The sequence below is a fragment of the Passer domesticus genome, chromosome 2, assembly GCF_036417665.1.
Source record: "Passer domesticus isolate bPasDom1 chromosome 2, bPasDom1.hap1, whole genome shotgun sequence".
NCBI classification, from domain to species: domain Eukaryota; kingdom Metazoa; phylum Chordata; class Aves; order Passeriformes; family Passeridae; genus Passer; species Passer domesticus.
The window spans coordinates 123,559,805-123,582,317 of record NC_087475.1 but is presented as its reverse complement, the minus strand read 5'-3'; the positions used below and the strand labels follow the sequence as shown (position 1 = coordinate 123,582,317).

The 22,513-nt window shown below is 39.4% G+C and overlaps 1 protein-coding gene across 1 annotated transcript in view; it reads left to right on the top strand.

The window, feature by feature from the left end:
- The window catches only part of CRYBG3 (crystallin beta-gamma domain containing 3), an 81,503-nt gene that overhangs the window by 5,657 nt on the left and 53,333 nt on the right, over nucleotides 1-22,513 (top strand). Inside the window, exons 2-3 of the mRNA XM_064411082.1 lie at nucleotides 8,104-8,182; nucleotides 20,349-20,776. Of these exons, the coding sequence (XP_064267152.1) occupies nucleotides 8,104-8,182; nucleotides 20,349-20,776 (507 nt within the window). The remainder of the gene's footprint in view (nucleotides 1-8,103; nucleotides 8,183-20,348; nucleotides 20,777-22,513) is intronic.

Sequence of the window (22,513 nt, the reverse complement as noted above, 5' to 3'; positions counted from 1 at the left end):
TGTTTATCAGAACAGTTGCTGCTGCTTTAAAGCTGCCCTGGATTAGTTTTTTTAAAAATATCTCCTATTTTTATGCCATTTTGTAAACACCACTGTCGATCGTCCGCGCCGCAAACGGTTCTATTCCCCATCAATTCAATAAATTTAACCTTGTAAATGCTTTGTAAATCTGTTTCTGATGTTATACCAAGTGTTTGTGTTAGTGACCAGTAACATATCTATGTCATAAGCTTGCTGGAAACTGTCTAACCAATCAGGCTGGCAAATAGGGAGCAGATTCCACAGCAGTGCTGGTTACTATGCCTGACAGATGCCAGAAGGAAAACCTTGATGTAATCTGGTATAATCACACTGCCCAACAGTGGAGTAAGCTCTGCTCAGAAACATTTATATTTCTTTCTCCAGCCTTTGTAGGGCTGTTCAGTTCCCTCACATGTAAAACTGATTAAGTTATTTAGCAAGAGTCATCATATTTATTTCCCTTAGTTCTAGTTTTTAAACTTAAAGGTACATGTTCAGTGTAACATCATGGTTTGGTTCTTGAATTTTTTTTTCATGTAAACTTTCATTGTAAAATGTGGCCTATCTGCGATTTTTCTGATGTATTTATTTTCCATTATAGTTTTAGTTGCTTGTTTCAGTCTTCATTTAATACTAACACACTTTGTGTAGCTGACATAAACCATGCAACACAGCACTGCTGTTGCAGAACGTGAAGCTGACCCAGCTTTGCTGCACAAGCAAAGAACAGTATGTAAATCAGCAGCAGAAACAGGTCTGAGAGGAAAAATTGTTTCAGTTAAAACAATCTAAATTGCTTATTGCTCTCTGTAATCAAACCAGTTTCGAAATGAGGGTAGTTTAATTGAATATAATACATTTTGTGCTATTTCAACACTTAGATTAATCAGCAATTGTAACACTTCTTCTGCCTAATTTCCTGCTTTCTCCTCCTCCTGTCTCCTTTTTCTCCTTCCTTATCTTTCTCTGCTTTCTTTTCCTTTTCCTCTGTTTCCCTTCTGTATTTTTTAAATGAAATAGCAGCTTTGCTTTCCCTTGACCCTCTAATTTCAAACTCAATAACTTGTTTTTATAATTACCATTTGTCTTAATGTCTTCAATCATCTCCCCTATGTGTGTGGCCTCAGCTTAAGCACAGAAGCAGCAGCCAGAAACTTCACATTCAAATTTCTGTGCAGAATTCTCCCTCTCTTTAAGACAAGGCCCAACAGCCTTGTCAGAGACTAGAGGCAGATTTTGTCACTGCTGCTGCTATTTGGTTTCCCAAGAAGTGTGCTGGCCTGGGCATCTTGCTAAGAAGTCCACTGGAAATTTCTCATTTCTGAGCTTTTCAGAAAAGAGCAACATTGTGGTTTTGGGAGGAGGGAAACAGAGGAAAGAGGTTTAAATTCATTTAATTCATTGGGGTATTTTTCTTCTAAAATGCCAGCATTTTTATTTTCTGTTAAATACTAACATATTTTAGGTGTCACTTGATGCACAAGCCAATTTTTTGCATTCAGTTGATTTCCTCATAGCTTGTTGACTCTGAGCTTTACAGTAATATTTTCCTTTCAGTTAATTCAACAAATGGTTACTGTACCCTTGCTCATATTCCTCAAGGTACATGCCGGAAGTTTGACTCTTAAAAAATTGACTTTTTAGATTAGGGTCTGATAGTTCTCCCAGCTGCACAGCACACAAATGGCTTCATAAGTGTGACGAGAGTGCCTAGAGAAAGGTGCTTCCCTTTAAAGTCTATTTTATTTAGTTGGATTAAAGGGGAAGGATAGAAAAATTGATTTACTAAGTCTCCCAGGCGACGTGAAAAGGTAATAAACATGGGATTGATTGTAACATCACTGAAAGATGGGAATTGTCAAGCTCAGTTTTGTTTGAGATTACAGCTTCACTTGACAAACTGCTGAAATATCATCCTTAGATGCTTAAGACTTTCCCCTTAAAATATTTGCAAGTGCAATAACAGCAGGCTAAAGCTCAACATACAGAGGATTATAAAAAAACAGACGTAATAAATAATTTTGTACTTGATCTGTTTGAAGAAAATTAAAGGGGTGTATTTTTAAATCAATTTAATATCTTCCCAGATAATTTAAAAGAGGACAAAACTGTAGCATGTGAAGTTTGCAGATGATTTGAGTGAAAAGTATGGAAATCAACTTGTAGATGACATTGGAAACAAACTGAGTTGCAATGGTTGGCAGCCAGTTAAACATGAGCTGCCAAAGTGGTGGCTCAGAGAAGAAAATATGACTGTTGGGTGTATAAACAACAAACCATGTGTGTTCTGTGGGTGCTTTGGTTGCTGCAGTACCAAGTCCAGTTTTGGTGTCCATGATTTATCATGAAAAATATTCTGGCAAGCTGAAAAGGGCTCTGAAAAGATCTCCAGAACAATTTGATGTCTGGAAAAACGCCCTCACAGAATAAAGTGATGTAGCTCAGTGGCATTTAGTTTAGAAATGACAATGTTAAAGGTTGAGGAATGACTCTGCCTCAAGGAATGTAACTGGAAGGGAAATCAGATTTAAGTACTTTATGTTATAGTGTGGCTTCAAGAGGTTGTTTGAATTGAGACCTTTATAATCTGTCCCACATAGATGTAGATTGATGGAGAGATGAGACTTGAATAGTTAAGCCTAATAAGTAGTGAATTTAGTAGCACTTTACATGGGAAGGTCTTATTTACAAATGTGGTCTTTTTGCCATAGTTTGTTGTTTTTCAACCAAAGCTCATAACTTCTTGTCACGTGTTAAAGGCTTGATGCAGGTCTCCCTTGGTGAAATTTCATAATCTAGATTATGCAGGAGGCCAGCTGCAGTATTCATAAGGGTCTGTATGGCAAGCAGGGTAACTGGTGTATATATATATAAAAATATTAATTTAAAAGTCTGAATTTTTTGCAGTCGTCTTTTTAATTACCGCTTGGAAACTGCGACAAAGAAGAAACCAATACTAAGCAACCTATGGCTCTTTGCAGTTTTATAATAAAAATTTCATTGCTACTGCTGGTTTGTGGATATGGTGTGAGAATTCCTGTAATGTGCTGAAACTTCATTGAGGTCTTGCACATCTATATTTGATGGTATTATTAGACTTGTGGATTTCCACTCATTTACATTCTTCAGGGAGGCTCTTGCACAAATGGATTTTAAAGTACTAGGTGATGAAATCCTTGTTTCAATGTTTCTCCATTGAAATATCTTTCTGGAAGGTCAGCACTGCACGTGTAACTGTTGGCACAAAGTAAAATTGGAAAGAAGTCATGACATCAGAACCACATGAGGAGTATTTCCCAGAGAGAGATGTTAGGTTTGTTCAGAGAGAAAGGTGAGGCAGGGGTCAGGAGCTGGGGTAACACCCCAGAATGCTGAAATAAAGAAAGTAAACCTAAAAGGCCTCTTTGAGGTTGGGCTTATTGCTTATTCTCTTACCGTTATGAGTCCTCACAATAAATGGTTACTGAGTTAATCTGAGAGAACCAGTTAAAAGCAAACAATGCCAGCTTTATGTGGTAGCAGGGTGGCTTTGGCTACTCAGGGAGTCATCTGTCCCCAAGAGAGAGAAGATGGCAAAATGCTGGCTGGCTACATGTCGACTGCATGAAAAATAAATGCTGGGACTGCTGCATTGGAAGAGATTTGATTCACAGCCCTGGGAGAAGTAGATCCACATGTCAACATCCACAAGTGCTGTGGTGGTGCTGAACTGAAGTTCAGCTTTAGTCAGCTGTCCCCATTTCCTTAAGGGAGTGCCCATTAATTTCCCCCTTCCCAAACAGCAACAGGCAGTCTCTGCCTTCTGCTCATAAAAGGAACCTAAAATATCACAGCAATTACTTTCAGTTTGAAGAACTCTGCGTGTGGTCAGTCTCATCCAAACTTGTGTGTTTGTGCTTTATTCCTTGCATGTTTCCCGTAGTTTATTTTTTTTTTATCTGTCACAACACATTCACAATCTGCTGCGTGCATAACATGGGTGGGGTGGATTAATAAAGGAAGAAGGGGATGGGCTTTTAATTTGCAAGTTCTGAGGGATTGTTATGAAGGACAAGGGTGGAGGAAGCAGACTTCTCACACCATACAGAGATGCTGTGAGGGCCTTTTGAAGATGTGATTGTTTGTAATTGTCTTGTTCTGTTTTTAGAGGCAGTTGCAAAAGACCTTGAAAGCCGTGTACTTAAATATGCTCCATTAAATTGCTTTTTTTGTTGTTGTCGGCTGTAATCCCTCATGTAATCTCTCTTTGTGTGAGCAGCAATGCAGAATTTGAGCATGTCTCGCTCATAAGAATCTCTAACCTCTCTAACCTCTCTTTCCAAAGTGTAATGATTAAAAGCTTGGACCACAAACCTGCTTCTGGTTCAGACACCACCTGTCCAAGTAATACAGAAAGGTCAAAACAGAGGCAGCAGCAGAGGAACAAAAAGCAATAGGAAATGGCGCAAAGAAAGGTTTGTTGAGAAGATACAAAAGATACCATTCTGTAACTTAAATTTAATCTTGAGTAGTTAGAGAATAAGAGTGATGCTAATCAGGTTAGGCATGCTGGCAAGACAGTAGAAAGAGCAGCAAGACAGCTGAGAAGAAATCCCTCTAACCTTCCTCTAAACCTTCGCTAAAGATTAATCCATCTCTTGGAGGCACTAATACAGAAGAGAAAAAGCAATGTCTAGCAGAAATAGCAACAGAAGGGCAGTAGATTACATGTCTGGGTTTCTAGAATTAATTGTGACAGTGTCTTTTTATTTAGTATTTCACTGCCTTTTTTTCCCTCCCTTTAAATCTATACAATTTGAGTAGTATCTGTCTAAATAAGTAATCAAGTGGTTGTGAAAGTTTGTAAGTGATTGCCTGGATAGGTAAGAAGCCCATGGAAGCAAGTTGGTAGAGATGTTTTCTTTCTTCCTAAGACCATACTTTGTTCTTCTTGAAAGCAAAGATGAGTTGATTGATGGGTTAGCAGAGGCCTATTTCTGGGTGTATAATGTAACAACAGTAGTTTGTGAAGCAGAGTTGAAGATTAATTCATCTTCCTGACTGGACCAGTGTGAAATGCTCTCCTGAGAGGTGGGTGGTTAAGCACAAGCCTAGCTTTAGATGTGCTCAGCTAGAGAAAACATTGGTGGTTCCTGCAATGGCAAAGTGCTCCAGAAAAACATGCTCCAGCTTTTCCACTGCTCTGGAACTTTGTGGAGCCAGACTTGATAAATACATATGTTGTAGCCTCGGTCACAGTGATGCTGTGGATGCAGTGATGAGAAGAGGGAAACCCTAAAGAGGGAGTTGTGGGGATTGCTGAATTGCATTGTGTGAATGAAATGAGCAGTAGCCAGCAGGTTCTCCAGTCCCAGGCACTGAGCATCTCAGCCCCTGTGTCTGTGGTGTTTAGGCTATAAAAGGTAACCTTGCCTCTTTGAGAGAAACAAAACCATTTTATCCTAAACAACCCACGAGGCCTTTGTGCAGCAAAGAAGGTTTTGTGCTGTAAAACTCAAACCATTTGGTTTCAGAGATCCATTTAGAACTGGGCCCTGTGAAGAGGTTCACCCCAAGCAGCCTCTGTGATGTGAGGGGCAGTGGTTTGTCCTTCCTGTTCCTGCTGAGTGACATTTATTGCCCCTTCACTGCACTGTTGGATATCACTGCACTGTAAACTGGATCACAGGCTGGATTTTTCCTCTAGGAAACTTCTGCCCACCTCTTGATTTTATCGAAAATTGTCGCCCTACTGAGAGCCCTTCTTGGCTCAGTTAAGGATGTAGAGATAGCTGAGGTTGAGGAGGAAGGAGTAGAGATTTCTAAAGCTGGTTCTGCTGACAAAGTCAGCATATTTGAGGAACTACACCCTAAAGCAAAAGGTTAAAGAATGTAGAAACGCTAGAATATAAACCGTGAAAGGGTGTGGGGAAATGCTTCCAGAGTTAGGGTTATTTTATGGTGGAAAGTTTTGATACTTTTTTTTTTGACTTGTTGATTTTAAGATGCTTATCTGCTGCATTACATTCTTTCATTTTTGGTATGTATGCTATGGTATTTCTATGACTAGCTAGAAGAAAGTAATTCAGACATGTATTTCAAATACAAACAAGAAGTAGGAAAATGAAAAAAAGTCAGGGGGGGAAAAAACCACATGATATAAAAGGAAGAATATGAGCAAACAAAGTGATGCAATAATTCAACACTGGTGTAAAGTATGCTGGCAGGACTTAATAAAAGCAAGGATTGCATTTGTGCTCTGCAGACCATTTCCATAAAGAGTGATACACTGAACTTAGGAGGAATGTCTGGTAGACATCAACCTCATTATTCCACTCTCAAGTTCCGGGAATTCTTGTTCATGTCAAATGTATCAACATCAGGAAAAACCACATAGATCTGAGAGGGGTGTTTTTTTTTAAAACCAACAACAAAACAAAAACTAGGAGAGAGAAAATAAGTAGTGTACAGAGAAACACTTTTATTAGTGTACCAGACTGCCCAGAGTGATTGTGACATCTCCTTCATGAAACACATTAGCAGCAGAAGAAATTAATAGGTCAGAATATTCATTCATCTGCTCAGTCTTCCAGGCAAAGAACAGCCAAGACTTTCAGTCTGATGCTGTCCCTGAAAAAGCATCTTTGTGTTTATGAATGCATTATGGGAGATTACCTAAGGTGATGTGAAAGTACAGGGTTTTGGACTTGGAGATGATCTCTAAAGGGGATGAAGAAGTTTTTCTTTTGATGCATCTGAAAAGATGTGAAAGATCTTGAAAAACTTAATAGCAGGAGAGTTCTACTGTCATTTTTGTTCAGGGAATGATGTCTCTGAGCACCTGAGAAGGAAACTTACATTTAGAGTGGTTTTTGCATTTTGTGTGTATATCACTGTATACTGGATGCAGATGCCTAATCTGCAATAGGAAGAAAACCTTTCATTTTGGGAGTGTTACTGAGATGTGCTTACCTGTGGTTTACAGTCAGGAGCAGTAGGAGTACAGCAGCACCTTAATTCCTTCTCCAAATCCTGGCAGAATTTCACCAAACGGCTAATAATGTTGTTTTTTTTTTTTTATTTAAGAGCTTTCAGTTCATATCTTCACACGAGTTCAGAAATGAGGTCTTGTGCAGTTTTCAATACCAAAGTTAAATGTTTAAGACTGGTGAAGAAGGATATTAAAAAAAATTATTAATTAACTTAAATACTTACTCATATGATATGTTAGCACAAAGTTATTTTTCTTCATGTAATGGTACACAATGCAGGAACTGATGTCTATCATTAACATCACCTAATGTTTTCCTTGATAGTGTTTTAGCTTTTAAATTGGTTATAGCATAAAGATTTTTTAATAAAATGTTCTCCTCTGGATTTTGTGTAAGGATTGTTCTAAGAACTGGGATTGAGGGCAGGGAGTTGGTTCCCTCATTCCAAAGATGAACTCTCAAGAAAATTTGAATTAATTTGGTGAATTTCCCCCTAAGGACACATGTGATTTTTGGCTTCTGACTTTTAAAATGGAACAGCACACACTGCCTTGGTGATACACACATACCTGTTGTCCCCTTTCTAAAATTCCTTCTGCATTTGCATGGCCTATTGGGCATGTTCAGTGGAGAACTGTCCAATGTGGTGGCTGTGATTTGGGATGATTCCATCTGCCAGGAGTACATTCCTCTTGCTCACAAGCCTTAGAATGGGGTGTGCCTTGGAGCTGCCAGGTGTGCCAGCTGGTCCTGTGGCAATGAGTGCTGCTGTGGGAGATCATTGTTCAATTACAGTTGAAAAATAATACACAGGCATGGAAATCTTGTTACTTTTCAGCTGGAAGAGCTGAAATGCTGTGTGCTGTTTCTGAATGTGTGAGTTCAAAAACTTCTGTATGAGGTGAAAAAGCCATTGTGGTTCTGTCTTCAGCTTTTTGGGGCTTGGTTTTTTCTGTTACAGTATCTGTAGAGTATGTACTATAGTTTGGGAAAATATGTTTTTCTGTCCTTCTAAGTTAAAGCTCTCTTGTGTTTAAATTGAATGTGTTGGCTCTTGAGAGGATTTAAATAATGCAAATACTCAATGTTACAAAATATTTTTGTTTTTCAGTTCTGAAAACAAAGGGAGCGCAGCCATAAATTCAAAGAGCAGCCAAAAGGAAAGCACAACTCTGCCTGCACTTTTGAAGGTAAGATTTTTATTGACTAATATTTATTTTAGGTAAAACCTGCCACCTCTGCTTGTGACTGTTAGGATTTTTATGTTGGATGCACTCCTGTAGTGCAGTGTGGCACCTGATTGCCATGTTCTGGGTTAGGGACCACTATTCCAGGGTTCTGATGGATCTGCTGAAGACAGAAAAACTATTTGTACTTCACATTCTTTAAACAAAATCCACATGTTTAACTTACAGGAAAGAACTGGGGCTTCAGTGCTAATTCCACATGCAGTTTGCCAGTGAAGAAGAAAACTAATATTTTTATCAAACAATGTTTTCAGGCATTGCTCTAAAGCACCATTTCTGCATAATTTACGAATATCTAACCAGCAAGTCTGTGCTTGCCCGAAGGTCTGCTGGTTGCCAGCCAGAGCACTGTAAGATCTTTGTGCTGAGATTTGTCTGTACATTGGGTGCTCCTCACCAGTTACCCTGTTAATCATGCTTGTCTTGTCCTGTAAGTGTTGTACTGCAAGAAAAGGACATGTTCCTCTGTAAGCAGGGCTTTCTCTTGTGGCCCTAGATACACTTCTAAAGTTGTGCTTAGATTCCCCCAAATATCCTAAATAATTATGTACAGGACAGGTGATAACAGCTGTCACATCATGCCCTGCACTGAGCTGTTCCAGTGATCCAGTCACTAAGTAATTTTGCTTGCATTTTTGTTCCTTTTCTGAGTGTTCTCAGTGCAGTGCGGGTAATATGATGGCTGCTTCTCCAAAAGGGGCTTGGCTAGTCTGCCAGATTTATTTGTAGGATTCTTAATACACTTTATCACATGTTCACTTATTTCTATCACATGTTGCATTTATTGAGCACTCACGGTGTGTGGAAAAGGAAGTGCTCACCTTCTCTAGGGCCCACAGTTCCTGTGCAGTTGTATCCTCAGTGTCTAGGGAGCATTTGTTTGGGCTTCACCAAAGTTGGACACTTTGCATTTACCTCTGCAAAGATCCCAGCAGGGTTATTTGCTCAATGAAATTCCATTTTGACTGTGGTTTGTCTACAGCAAGGTGGGAAACAATGTTTGTTCAGAAGCCAGGTGGATTTAAGCTGACTCTTGTCAGTTCAGAGCTCCTGGAAAATGCCACTGCATGGCTTCCTATTACCATAAATCATTGATGATATGCCTTGGAATGCAGGCAGAAGGGTTTCTGATAAACCAGAGAAGACTCTATCTACTATAATAGAAGAAAATTTTCCCATTTTTCAAAAATCTCATTTTTCTGTGTCAGATCAGTAAAAAATTCCAAACCAGATTTTCCTTTGGAGGAGGGTCCACCCCAGGACAGGACTGAGAAAGGGGAAGCATTCAGGATTCAGCACTAGGAATTGCTTAAAAGGAAGTATGAATAGGGCTAGGTCTCAAGGAAAAAGCAGGATGTGTAGGTGGAGCAAAGCAAGCATAGCAAGTTTGTTACCTAAGAGTATTTCTTTCTTGCCAAAAACTAAATCTGATTAATTTTTTTTTAATTTACAAAAGCCACAATTCCGAATCTTTCCTGCTGAATCTGTTTCAGTAGTCTTTTACTCAGAACTTGTGTTTTTATAACACTGTACTAAAAGCTGGTGCCAAATTAGTGCTGTAAAGTTTTTTTCCAGGTATCTGATCTCTTTGTCGTGCCATAACTTTTTATTTAATTATATTCTTTTAGACCTATGTTAAAAAGCCTAAAACCATGACATTATCTTTGAAATAATACGTGTTTGCGCAGGCTTTAGGAAGAAGGTGTGGTTTTCATACTAGTAGAATGTGCTGGCTCTTCAGCTGTACTGAGAGCTTCCTGTCTAACTTCCCTCTTTCTTAAGCTGATCAAAAACTTTGTGATACACTTGAACAGTTTCATGTGTGTGGTAGTGAGTACTTTGAGCAGTCTAACTTTTTATGTTGTGTGCACAGAAAATACAACTAGAGAGTAAAAACCTATTCAGAGGAAGTAGAGAAAGTATTTGTTTTCTGGTGCTCCCCTTGCTACATTTTCTGAGGAAAATATTTTTCTGGTTTTTCCTTTCACTGTTGTCTCCAGTACTCACTTGAAATTTGGTAACACCACATTGGCCAAAATAAACTGTCTACTACAAAGATCACCAGACTGCACCTGAGCAGCTGGGGAGAACTGACGCTGTCTTAATTGTGGTCTTGGGATAATCTTAAAGAGTCTTTTCCAGTCTAAATGATTCTGTGAAAGGTATGATCTGTGTTATTAAAAGAAGCTTCAGGTTTTTCATCCAATCATCAAGGTTACTGTAGGCTGACAAAAATAATGTTATGGAAAGTGTGCTTTGTGAAGAATGTCTGAATCTGTACGTGGACCAGTTCTGGGCAGGTTTCCAGGCATGCCCATGTCTCTGAGCTGTGCTTCTACCTGAGCATTTCAGGTGGATGGTGACTAAAAGTGAAACCATGTTGTGTCTGTGTTAGCTGTCGCCAAGTTAAGGAGCCATCCTCTTTCTGATAGACTTCCATGCTGTGATTTTGTATATTCACTGGCCGTCTTAGCAGGAGGCCAGGGGCGAAATAGCAGAGGAGCTGTAAGTTTCTGATTTAGCAGCAAAGGTCGAATGTCTAAATTATAACTGACTGGGTGAGTGGAGCTGGGAATTGTGCCGAGCTGTGGTAGTTCTTTGACTCTTCTTAGCACTTTAGACGCAACTTCTGTACTTTACCCCTGTTATTTTTTCCCTACAATGAAATACTTCACTCATAAAGAGAGGAAAAGATATTTTAATATGCACCTTTTAAAAATATTATGCCTAATTTTTCTGTGTGCCAGGGGGACTTTATCAGTCATCACTTGATCACTTCCAAGAAAATATTACTGAAATGTATTTGCTGTTAATTGATTGCAGAAAGTACACTGCCTCCTCCCAATATTTATTTACAGATTTTGTGTTGCTTCTATTTCTTTGAATTAGGGCTATAAAGGGTGTCCTTTCTGAGTAAATGCTTCATTTGAGCAACGTGATTGTTGAACAGATGGTTGTGTGGATGTAAACAGCTCTTGAACTTCATGTTTAGTGTGCTAAGTATCTGCACTGCAGAGTGTCCAGTACACATTAGTATATCATTAACCTCACTTTTAGTGCTGCAGGGATTTTGTTTTCAAAGGGAATATTACAACAGTGCTCCCTGAAAAAGGGTGTTTTATGCTCCCTGGATATCCTTCCTGTAGCAGTGCGTGGTGATAATAGCCCATTCTTCCATAACCCATTAGGAAGGAATTTTTAAATGTCTCAGCACAGAAACCACCATGTGGGCTCTCTCAGGCAAACCCAAAAGTTCCAAAAATTAAGTGCAAATTTGATGCACCAAATGTATCATTTAGATTACAGTAGATTACAGTAGATTTCAGTAGCATCCGGTTTTCTGTCATTTGGCCCATAGGCTCAAGCCTGAATTAACCTGAGACAGTCTCAGCCTTCATAAAAAACTCAGGGGCAGAAAGTACAGCAGAGATTATCAAGTCTGCTCCTGTGCCCCAAGGTGAGATCTCTGTATCTATGTCATACCTGATAAAAGTTTGTCTGACTCGTTCTCAAAGACCTCCAGGGATGGAGATCTCTTAAGATCTCTCCAACCTCATCAGACAACTGTTCTACCAATTTCATAGACCTTATAATTAAAAACCCTTTTTCTTAACATGCCATCTAAAGCTTCTGTGCTACAAATTAAACCTGTAGCTAATTGTCCTCTGACAAGTACTCCTGTACACTGTGAACATGAAAAATAGAGATTATTCTGTAGCTCTGCTTTCTCTCATGAATTTCATTTCAAGGTAACATAAAGATGGCTGTATTTAAGCAGGAGACACGGTATTAAATTTTGATGGCAAGGACTGCAATTATGTGATAAGATGGAGCCAGCTTCTCTTTGGAGTTGCAGTGGGTACAAGTTGGAACATGGGAAATTCCAGTCACCTATATGAATTTTTTTTTTCCTTTACTATAAAAATGGTCACATATTGGAACTGTTTGCCCAAGTGAGTTGCACAATCCTTATGCTTGGAAATACTCAAAACAAAGCTGGATGAACCAGAGCTGCTTTGTGCAGGAGCACAGACTGCATGACCTCCCCAGCCACATTCCTTTCAGCCTAATTTGTGCTGTAATTCTCTGTCACAAAATTTTTCATCTGGTGTGCCAATTTACACAAGACCTTTTCAGAAGTCACATGAACTTGCTCGATAGAGGTTGCTGTTCCTACTGAATGTCCTTTATTCTGACTATAGTTTTAAGTTTTACAAAAAAGTTAGAAATAAAAATTAAACCTAGAGTCTTAGTTAACTACATAATGTTTTCCATATAGCATGGGGTGGGTATTTATATTGTCATGGTTCTATTTTATATTGATTTTATTTTAAAAATCTCATAATTTTAAATTTCATCACTAATTATCCAAGTAATGTCTGCTCAGGCTGTCTGTGAATTCCTGCTAAATTCTTGACTTAATAAATAGAAATCAGAGAGGGATGCTTTTTCTTTTGGTAGTCAAGGGAGATGGACTCTTGCTGACAACCATTAATTTTTTTAAAACCTGAGGATTACTTTTAAAAATTCTTGCTGTCACTATCCACAACAGCAAATGAAAGGTAAAACAAAAATTGTTTTGGAGTTTGTACAATCAAGGTTTCTCTTGTGAAAGCAGAAAGCAGATATTTTTCTCCTCAGCCATGATGTAGTTGAAATGGACTTTTGTTGAAATGGAATTTGATAAGTTGTATCTTTTAGTTTCCCAGGATACTTTGTTAAAATGATGGTTGATGTTAACGGCTGTATGTGTTGAGGAAGATATTTCAAGATCATCCCATCTAAAGTTCTGGTAAACTCCCTTGTCATACTGGAGATTTTTAGAAAGAATGATCTTGAAATGTGATTTCCTCTCTACTACTTTAGTTGTTCAAAGAAGGGATCTTGAGCAGGAAACTTTGTTTCAGAATGGGTTGGGGGGAAAAAAAGGCTTAAACCTTGGTCTGTGTAGTTCAGAAAACCAGCAGATAGATGAAGCAGGAGGCCAGGTGCTATAATCTGCCAATAGAATGTAAGTGCAGGTGGAAGTCACACTGTCTCATCCCATTCCCAGTGTACTGTCACCTTCTCCATTGAAAAGGTAAATTTCACTTTTTTTTTTTTTTCCCTGGCTTCAAGAAATTGTCAAATGAAAGAGAACAGAAATTGTTTTATGTTTGTGCAAACATATTCATTACAAGGCAATGAAAGTGTAGTACTGGAAGACTTTGGGGGAAAGAACAGCAGCAAGGCAGACAATTTAATTCTGTTCTCTCATCTCCACAGTATCCCTTGTAGCAATGAGGTGATGGTTGCATACTCAGAAGGACCAGTTTTTAATCTTCAAGCAGATCTTTAAAAAAATTTGAGAAAATTCAGAAGGGAAAATTTTCGAGCAGCTCTGCAGATGGTGTTAAGAGAAACCTTTAATTTAAAAAGTTAATTTGGTCATTCTAGAGACTTCCACAGAGTTTAAAATTTCCTGTGAAGGTGACCCAGCAGAAACTTTATTTCAAATTTTACCTCCTTTTTTTCTACCTTTTCATTTGAAATGTTCACCCTAACCACATTATCTGTTGTTATCATCAGGGAATGTATCTCTGGATACTTCCTCAGATTTTAGGAGAATACTATAGAGTTTCAGAGAATGCTTGTTTCATCTTTTCTTTCCTCATCTGACAAATTAAATATACATTAATGACTCCTTGCCGTTTCAAGAATTCAAATGGATAAACAAATTTTTAAAGTCCCAGTGCTGAACTTTGAACAGATGCTGTTGTCTTTCCAAATGTTAAATAGTCATTGACTTTAAATAGGTTTATTTTTAAAAATGCAAAACTGGTACAGTTTAACTAAAAGTCTCTTCCTGTTGTTTAACTTTTACTCCTGATTATGAAGATGCCATGATTTCATTAGTTTTCTAGTTACTTTTGTCTTCTGGGGTTGCTGTGACCTGATTTTTTTCATGTCAAACCAAGCAGAGAAATAAGGATGTGGAAGGAAAACTTCCCAGTATTAAAAAGCCAAAATATTCAGGTTAATTGGGTATTTATAGAGGTACTGAGTTCATCTTTAACTTAAATTCCCCCAAAACCCCAAGCCATTCTTTGTTTCTTTTGAGGAGTTTTTCTTTTTCTCATTCGTTCAAAGGTATGTTTTATTAAAGACTAAGTAGTTGTTTACAATGGTGGACCTCCCTTACATCTTCTACACCACCACTCTAATTACTGGCTTAATAAGGAAAAACCCACCATAAACACATTTTTTTCATACCATTTTTCTCATGAACACTAGCAACAGTGGACCTTTAGGGGTTCCTATTGGGTATTTCACTATCTGATAGTACTTTCGCCTGAATTTTTCTTAATGCCGTTCTAATTTCTGTAGAAAAGCTTTGTTCTTCATCTGTATCTCACTATGTCCAACAGTTTTTCATTAGGTTTCCATATGTCTTGCCTTCTGTTGGTTGCAAAAGCCTCAAAGATTTTTCTCACAGTACTTGAAAAAACAGAAGCTTATTTCACATGTGGATTTAAGGCACCTTGGTGCGTCCCACTCACTGAAAAAGAGTGGGAGATTACCAAAGATGCTTTAACTTCCTAGAGAAAGAAAATCTGTTGGAAAACCTGCATTAATGACTCCCCGTGGGGATGAACTAGCCTGCCACCAGTCCCAGCTGTATCACTGTGGATTTTGCTTAGCACACAGAATTTATACACTGTGTCAGTGTTCAAACTGAATGAGATGCTCATAACTGTTAAATGAAATGCAGCCATCTCAGTGGTGTTGAAAGGTCAAAGCTAAGTCTAGGAACAAGATTAATTTTCCTGTACTATATGCGGCAATGCCTACATGTGCTGCTTTGTGCACCCAGAACTTCAGCCTGAAGCTGTTAATTAATTTCTAAATGCCAGCAAACAGAAACTCGGGAGTAGCGCCATGACCCGTTCTCAGATCAGGATGTTGGGGTTAAATGATTTGTTGGAAGTCCCTGGGGTGAATTAATGATGATCCTGTCTTTCTGATGGCAGGCCATCTTCTCCCACAAGGGCAGGAGAGATGGGGTGGTAGAAGGGTGTCTGTGCAGATGTTCTCCCAGTGCCACAGGACAGGCAGCCTGAGAGGTCCCTATGGTATTTGCAGGGACCCTCCTGGCAGGGAGGAATGATGAATCTGACTCCATGTTCTCAGAAGGCTAATTTATTATTTCATGATACTATATTATATTAAAGAATACTACATTATACTATACTAAAGAATACAGAAAGGATACTTCCAGAATGCTAAAAAAATAATAATGAAAACTTGTGACTCTTTCCAGAGTCCCAGCACAGCTTGGCACTGATTACCCAGTGAGACAAAACAAGTCACATCAGAATCCAATGAAACAATCACCTGTGGGTAAACAATCTCCAAACACATTCCACATGTGAGCACAACACAGGAGAGGCAAATGAGATAAGAATTGTTTTCCTTTCTCTGAGGCTTCTCAGCTTCCCAAGAGAAAGATCCTGGGCAAAGGGATTTTTCAGAAATGTGAATGCGACAGGTCCCTGCGTGGGTGTCTGGAGTTTCTGCTTCATAATGAGCATTCATTCATGGGGAGGGAAATCCCAAATGTCTGGCAGTTGTGGCTGGAAGCTAACGCTTTGTTCACGGATATCTGTGTTTTAATGCTGGTAATGTTTTCATTTCCCTCATTAGGGCAATAAAAGAGGTTGTATTTTTGGCAGACGGACGTAGCCCTTGCTAACTGAGAACCTCGGGCAATTCAGACTTCAGCCACCCGGCTGCTGAGAAAAGATGCTTTACAAGGGTGGTCACAAAGGTTCCCTGCTGGGCAGGAGGTGAGGAAAACTGAGGTAACCTGGCAGGTTAGCCTCCCCAGGGTGCTGCTGTGCACCTCGGGGATTGTTCACCTGGCCTGGCTGCCAAGATGCAGCTGGCTTAGGGCGGGTGTCCATGCTGCAGCCTGGGGTGGATTACAGCCTGGAGAGCACACTTGGCTGCCCCTGGATAAATCAGCTGGGATAACAATCCTGCCTGAGATGTGGCATCGGGGCTTGTCCCCTGAGCCCCAGCTGGCAGGCTTCAGAGCAGCAAAGTGGGAGCACAGTGGCCAGACACAGCGTCACTGATCACTGCAGTCCCTCGGTCACCTGATTGAAGTCCTAATCTCGTTTCACACTCTGCCACACCAGCCTGGTTGCATGTGAGGGCACAGGCCCATAGGATAATTCAGGTTGAAGGGACCACAGAGTGTCATCCAGTCCAGCCTCAGTTCAGCTACAAGGTCAGGCCAGGTCACCCAGGGCTTGCTCAGTGAAACTCGGAGGAGCGAGTTGCCAAAGGACTAAAAGCTAATTAAAGCTTCATGAAGCATGTCACAAGCAGGAAAGCTCACAGAGAGTGGGAAAGGGGAGGCAGGGGGAGACTGATGACAGTTCGTTACAAAAGGAGCAGAAAGACAGCACTATAGCAGGAAAATTCCTTTCTGTGCATCAGCGAGGATCTCAAAGGGGATCTGGCAGGTAGGTTTCCATCCAGAAACTCCTGTTTTCTTGGTGATCCTGAGAAACTATTTAGACTGCTGTGACACTGTTAGAGGACTTTTTAAATTTATTTTTCTTTGACTGATCATATGAAGTGTAGGTAAAACGAGTCACTGATATTCCTGCAGTGTTGTGAATATCAAACTGCTCAAGCTTAATTATGACACAAAATCAAATGTTGTGTTGCTAGAGGCCCTGACTGTTGAAAACTGGTAGGATGTACCATAGAAAGGATTACTTTATATAAACCCTACTCCCTTACCTTTTTTTTCCCCTGAGTGCTCACTAGGGACTTCTGTCAGAGACAGACTGGGAGAGAGGCAGGGGGAATGATAAGTGAAAGTTTTGTGATACTGGCTCGTGGAATTACCACCGTGCTGCGTGTTCATCAGGCACTCGTGCCTGAAGGCTCCTGCTGTGCCAGAGGCTTACTGGCTTTTGTAAAGTAAAATCATGTGCTTTCGTCTCAGTAATTTGAATATGGCACCATCTTAAAATACAAACTTCAAAATCTGCAGCAGGAACAGTGCTGTTTGTATAATGCTTCAGACTTTGAATTGAGGTTTTGTGTGCAAATGATGAAATGCCAATAGCTCAAGCTGTCTGTTATGGCAAAGTGGAGCAGGAGGGAGAATATATGGAGAGTAGGATTGATTATATTGAAGGGAAGAAAGAAGGATTTGCATAGCTTCTGTGTTAGGAGTTAATATCCACATATATCTTCAAATACAGTGTAAATGTTCTCTGTGGCTTTTTTTTCATACAAGACGCTATTTATGGTTAAATGTATGGAAGGACCCTTTCATATTAAAGCTTCCTGTTCTTTTGATTTACCAAAAGTTAAGTAAAGAAAGGAAGATTAAAGAGGAAGGAAAGTCTAAATAGATTTCTGTTTCTGGAAGCAGAGACTACAAAACAGCTTTTCAAGCAGGGCATAAATTATGCTCACAAATAAGCAGCGCAGTCTTTACAAGTGTTATGTCTCAGAGCTGCTCGGAGGAGACTTTCACATGTAGAGATTTAACTATATTTGATGTCTCGATTCATAATAGGAAAAAACCCCAAACCCTCCACTAGTTTCTGAATACAAACGGTTTTAAAAAATGGGCAAAACCACACCAAGCAAAACAACAACAAACAAAAACACTTATAAGACTAAACTCTTGTCAAGTTTTTAATGTAACAATTTATTTTATAGTTAATGCATCTAGTTGTTAACTTCATAGATATTTTAATAGTTAATATAAATGTTTATGGCTTAAAAGGGTTGTGCAGAGAAAAGAATAAGATTTGTGTACATTTCCTGCACTGGGGTACTCTTTTAGATTAGACAAATCTGTGTGAACAGTACAAATCTCAAAACTACGGAGAAATGCCCTCCTTCACTTAAAGTTGAATTAAAATCTGGCGTTGAAGAATGCTGAGGTGTTAGTCAAAGTGAAGGAAGAAAATATGACAGTAGAACTTTGAAGCTGACATGGTGAATCACTCACTCATCAAATTTTGGAAATAATTTTGTTTTCTTGTTTCTGTTTCGTATTTCCTTATGCAAAGTACTCAGTTCCTCTGAGATAAAGTCAGTTATTCAAGAGGTTCATTCCAGGCTTGTGTGTTACCTGTCTGATACTGAAGACAGCAGCCAGAACTGTGTCACATCTCCAAGCTGCACTGTTTGCATCTTCATTTCCAGGGCTGAGTTTGGGTAGAGTTGACGTGTAAATGGTAAATCTCTGATCCCACAGGGGTGACTGCACCTCTTTGTGATGCACCAGCTGTTGATCAGAGAAGTATGGGGGGAGTGGTGAGGTTTGTCACAGGTGGGATGAAAAAAGGCCAGAGTTTGACTTAGCCCACTTTTAAAAGTTTACTTAGAAGTTGAGTGTGATAGTACACATGTCTTGCCTATACAAAGAGAATGGACATTGTGTGGATTTCTCAAGGACAAATTAGTGCTGTTCAATTTCTGTCCTCACAATTTCAGTAATTCCATTTTCAACACATGCATATTTTAATATTAAGCAATTGCATCTGCTCTGTATTTCAAGGGTAAAAAAGCATTGCTTGAAGTTTAAAGACCATTGCTTCGGTATCACTAAATATTTCTTGAAAGTTCTTAAGAAATGGCTGTTCCCCAAGGATGGAAAGCTGGGTTCATTAAAACACTTTTTTTCATCATTGACATGATCCTAGGTGGCCTATTAACAAATAAGCCTGCTGGTTTATTTAAGATTACTTCAAGTAGAAATAGGATTGGTCACCTAGTGGAAATAGTAGCTTTCTATGTAGGTGTTGCCCAATTTGAAACAATTACTCTTATCCAAATGTATTGTTGACACAACTAAAATTTGCATAGGACTTTTTGTTCATGTTCTTTCCCACTCCTGTTGAGCAGGCTAGATCTCATCTGAGAAAAGCTTGGGGTAACTTTAATCTGTGTTAATAAACTGAGTTGAATCAGGAATTGAAATTACAGGGTTGTACTGTAAAGATAAAATAGGCAGCAGTAGCCTATGGCACCCACTACAAAGGGTGGGGTTGGGGGAGGGAGGTGCTTCCCAGAAAGCTTTAGTCCAGGGGAAAAAAACACATTTGCAGATTGTGAAGCTGAAAATGTGGCTGTGTCTGGTGTTTGTGAAGCTTTCCAGTGAAGTTGCATCACCCTTTTGAGCAGATGGTCTTGACAGAAGTAACATGAGCTTGGACAGCAGTCCTTGGATCTCTGAGAGGAGCTGACACAGGAAATTCAAGGGCATAAATTGGTGAGGAATAGAGCTTGCCTTGCCTCTGGGTGTAGATGCTCAGCTGAGTTGAGGGAAGAAATGAGCATGTGGTTTGAATGAGGTGAAGCCCTGCCTTGGTGCTCATTCATTTCAGTTCACTGATAGGGCCGACAGGCAGTTCAGAAGGTCAGAGGTGCAGGGCTGGTGCTCTGTGGGACTTTGGCTCTGTGGAAACCAGGGAAGGAGTGCTGGAGACGGTGGGAGACAACAAATCCATTTGGAAACAGCTGTGCACTTGAAGGAGAGCTGACCAGAGGGTTCAACATCAAGTTGCTAAGGATAATAGGTGGGATTCACCTTTGGGATGTGAGTTGAGTTTGTTTTATCCCCATTCTGTTCTTGATTCTCCTCGGTTTTTCAGACATGCAGAAGGCTGTGGGGTGTTTGTGTTTGGCTTTGGTGTTCTTGCCTAGATTTGCAAGCTGAAAACTGTTCTCACAAGCACATGTTTGTGAAGCTGTGCTTTCTGAGGGGATTAGTCTGAAGTGTGAAATAAATGTTCCTTGCTTCTTCCCCATGTTTTTGATGCCAGTTGAAGCAATTGTTGCCATCTGTCCTGTATATTTTTCCACTGCAGCTGCTTTGGGAGTATTATGTGTCAGTACTTTTTACTTTTTGTGGAATAGGGACCTCTTTGGTGCAAAAAGAGAAGACAACAAGCAGTGGGCTTTAACCCTTTCAAATGACAGATCTCCTGAAAGGAATACAATGCATAGGTGCAAATTAAAATCAAGGAATTTGGGAATGTGTGAAAATGACAGGAACCATCATCTTTATGTGCTTTTTGTATTTTCTCAGGCATGTCAAAATGAAGAGAAGAACCATTCCACAGAAGAACTTAGCAAGTCTGAAATCCAGGAGGAGCTGAAAAAGGCTAATAGCCTTCCTAGCTTGACTCCTGGAAGCAAAACATCAGACAAAGACAAGCAACCCCGAGAAGGCTTTTTTCATTTCCTTGGAAGCTTATTTAATATTGCAACAAGATCTTCTTTGGTAGAATCTAAACCCTCTACCTTCCAAGATGAACCCAACAGATGTGAAAAGGATTTACAGAGCACGAATACCTTTCCAAAGGACATGCAGCCAAAGCACCCGAAAATTGAAGAGCCTACAGCTAGAAAAAAAGAGGATTCTGTAAATAAAGATGGTGCCATCTTAAATAATATTGGGAAAGATATCACACAGGATCTTCAAGGAGGCTGGAAACAATCCTCAGATACAGAAAAGTAAGTTTTAGAATTTATTATTAAATATGTTGATGTTTGTGTGTGTGTGTACAGAACTGTGCTGACCAAGTTCAGCTGACTGTATGAGAAGTGTCCGTCATTTCTAAGAGTGGTTGGAGTGTCCCTGAGTTGTCTTTGTGCAAAACCCCAGTAGCAGCTGCCCTAAATAAATGAGCAGGGGAGAAGTCAACTGCAACAAAATATAAGTTTAAAGAAGTTGTTTAGAAGTCTCCTGACTAGATATGGCATTTACAAATATGTTAAGTGTAAGGAGCTTATTTCCATCCATATTATGGCCTATATAAAAGTTTGAATGTTTGTCCTTTTTATATCTCAGCAGTTCAGTAATTTTACTTCTGCAAGTAAGGTTTTCTCACTTAAATTATCTTCCCTAATTTGAGTGGGTGATTTTTTTGCTTATGTGATTTTTTCCATTAGTTCTTTGGGGTTTTCCTGTGATGTAAAGAAGGTTAATTTCAATTAGCCAAAGCACAGAGCATTCTTTATAGTACTGTAGTATTTTTAAAAGATGATTTAAAAAAAAAACAAAAAAAGTTGTGGCAAGGGCACCATTCTGTGTTCAAGAGTAGAACAGTTAAAACGCTGATTGTGGTCAACACTGTCTATTACAAAATCTTTTATGACTCTCAAACATATTTTCCAAAATAATTTGTAGCTGTTACATTGAAAATTTGGCTGCATGTGGGTCAGCACAGCATGGATTTGGAGTTAGGTGTGAATGTATGCCCATGGTACCTGTCCAGTTTTTGATGGGTGTGTAGAACATGGACTTCTTTGTGGGCAGTGGATCTGCAAGTGATGATGACTCAGGCTTTCAGAAAGGCCCAGAATATTTATTTTAAATTTAAGCAGAAAGTAGTGATTGGGAGTAACCAATAAATCTATCACAGTGCTCCTGCTGGCATTGCAGAATGGGAGGATGGGCTCAGAAGAAGCACCTTTTTTTCTTTTATATATTTTTTTAAATTAATTTGAGTTGTGCTCAGTCTGTTTATTGGTGGCATGTGAAATGTTTCATCTCCAAATAGGAGCCAGCCAAAATAGCTGCTTGTTGAATTCCATTTCCATACTGGGGATGTGTCCAGAACTCTGCCCTTACCTATTATTTGGCAGAATAATGATTTGAAGCTTTCTGTCATAAATGCAGTGGCTAATCAGGATATGAATAGGTGATATGATACCTATTTAAGTGAAGTTAAAACTGTATTTCCACCTTCAAAATACAGTAATTAATAGTAATACTGGTTGTGTTCTCTTGAGCACTCTGGTTTGGTCTGTGACGTGGTCAACTGATTTTCATCCCAGACTCTTATCATGGTATCACCCATCTGACTGTGCTTTTTCCAAACTGCAGCTCAGCAGCACCTCTGCTTTGATCAATGCAGGAGAAAAGTTCTCCTCCCCTCAGTTGTTCCCAGGAGAGCCAGGAGCGTGGTGTTATTTGGTCTGGTTCCTGAGCAAACTGTATTCCCCAAAACCTGTTGGACAGGCTGAGTTGCTGCATCAGTCTCTTGCTGCTATTTGCTGTTTCTGTAGTATGTTCTTCACTGTCTGTGCACAATTTACAGGGTAAGATAGATCTCATTCCCCTTTTTCTTCTTGTGAATTCTTCATAAAAATGTAGATTAATAAAATAAGGAATTTATCAAAGTCTGCAGAGTTTGGAAAGTGTGAGTGTTAACTCACTGAAGTGACCTCTTCGCTCTGTGCAGAAAT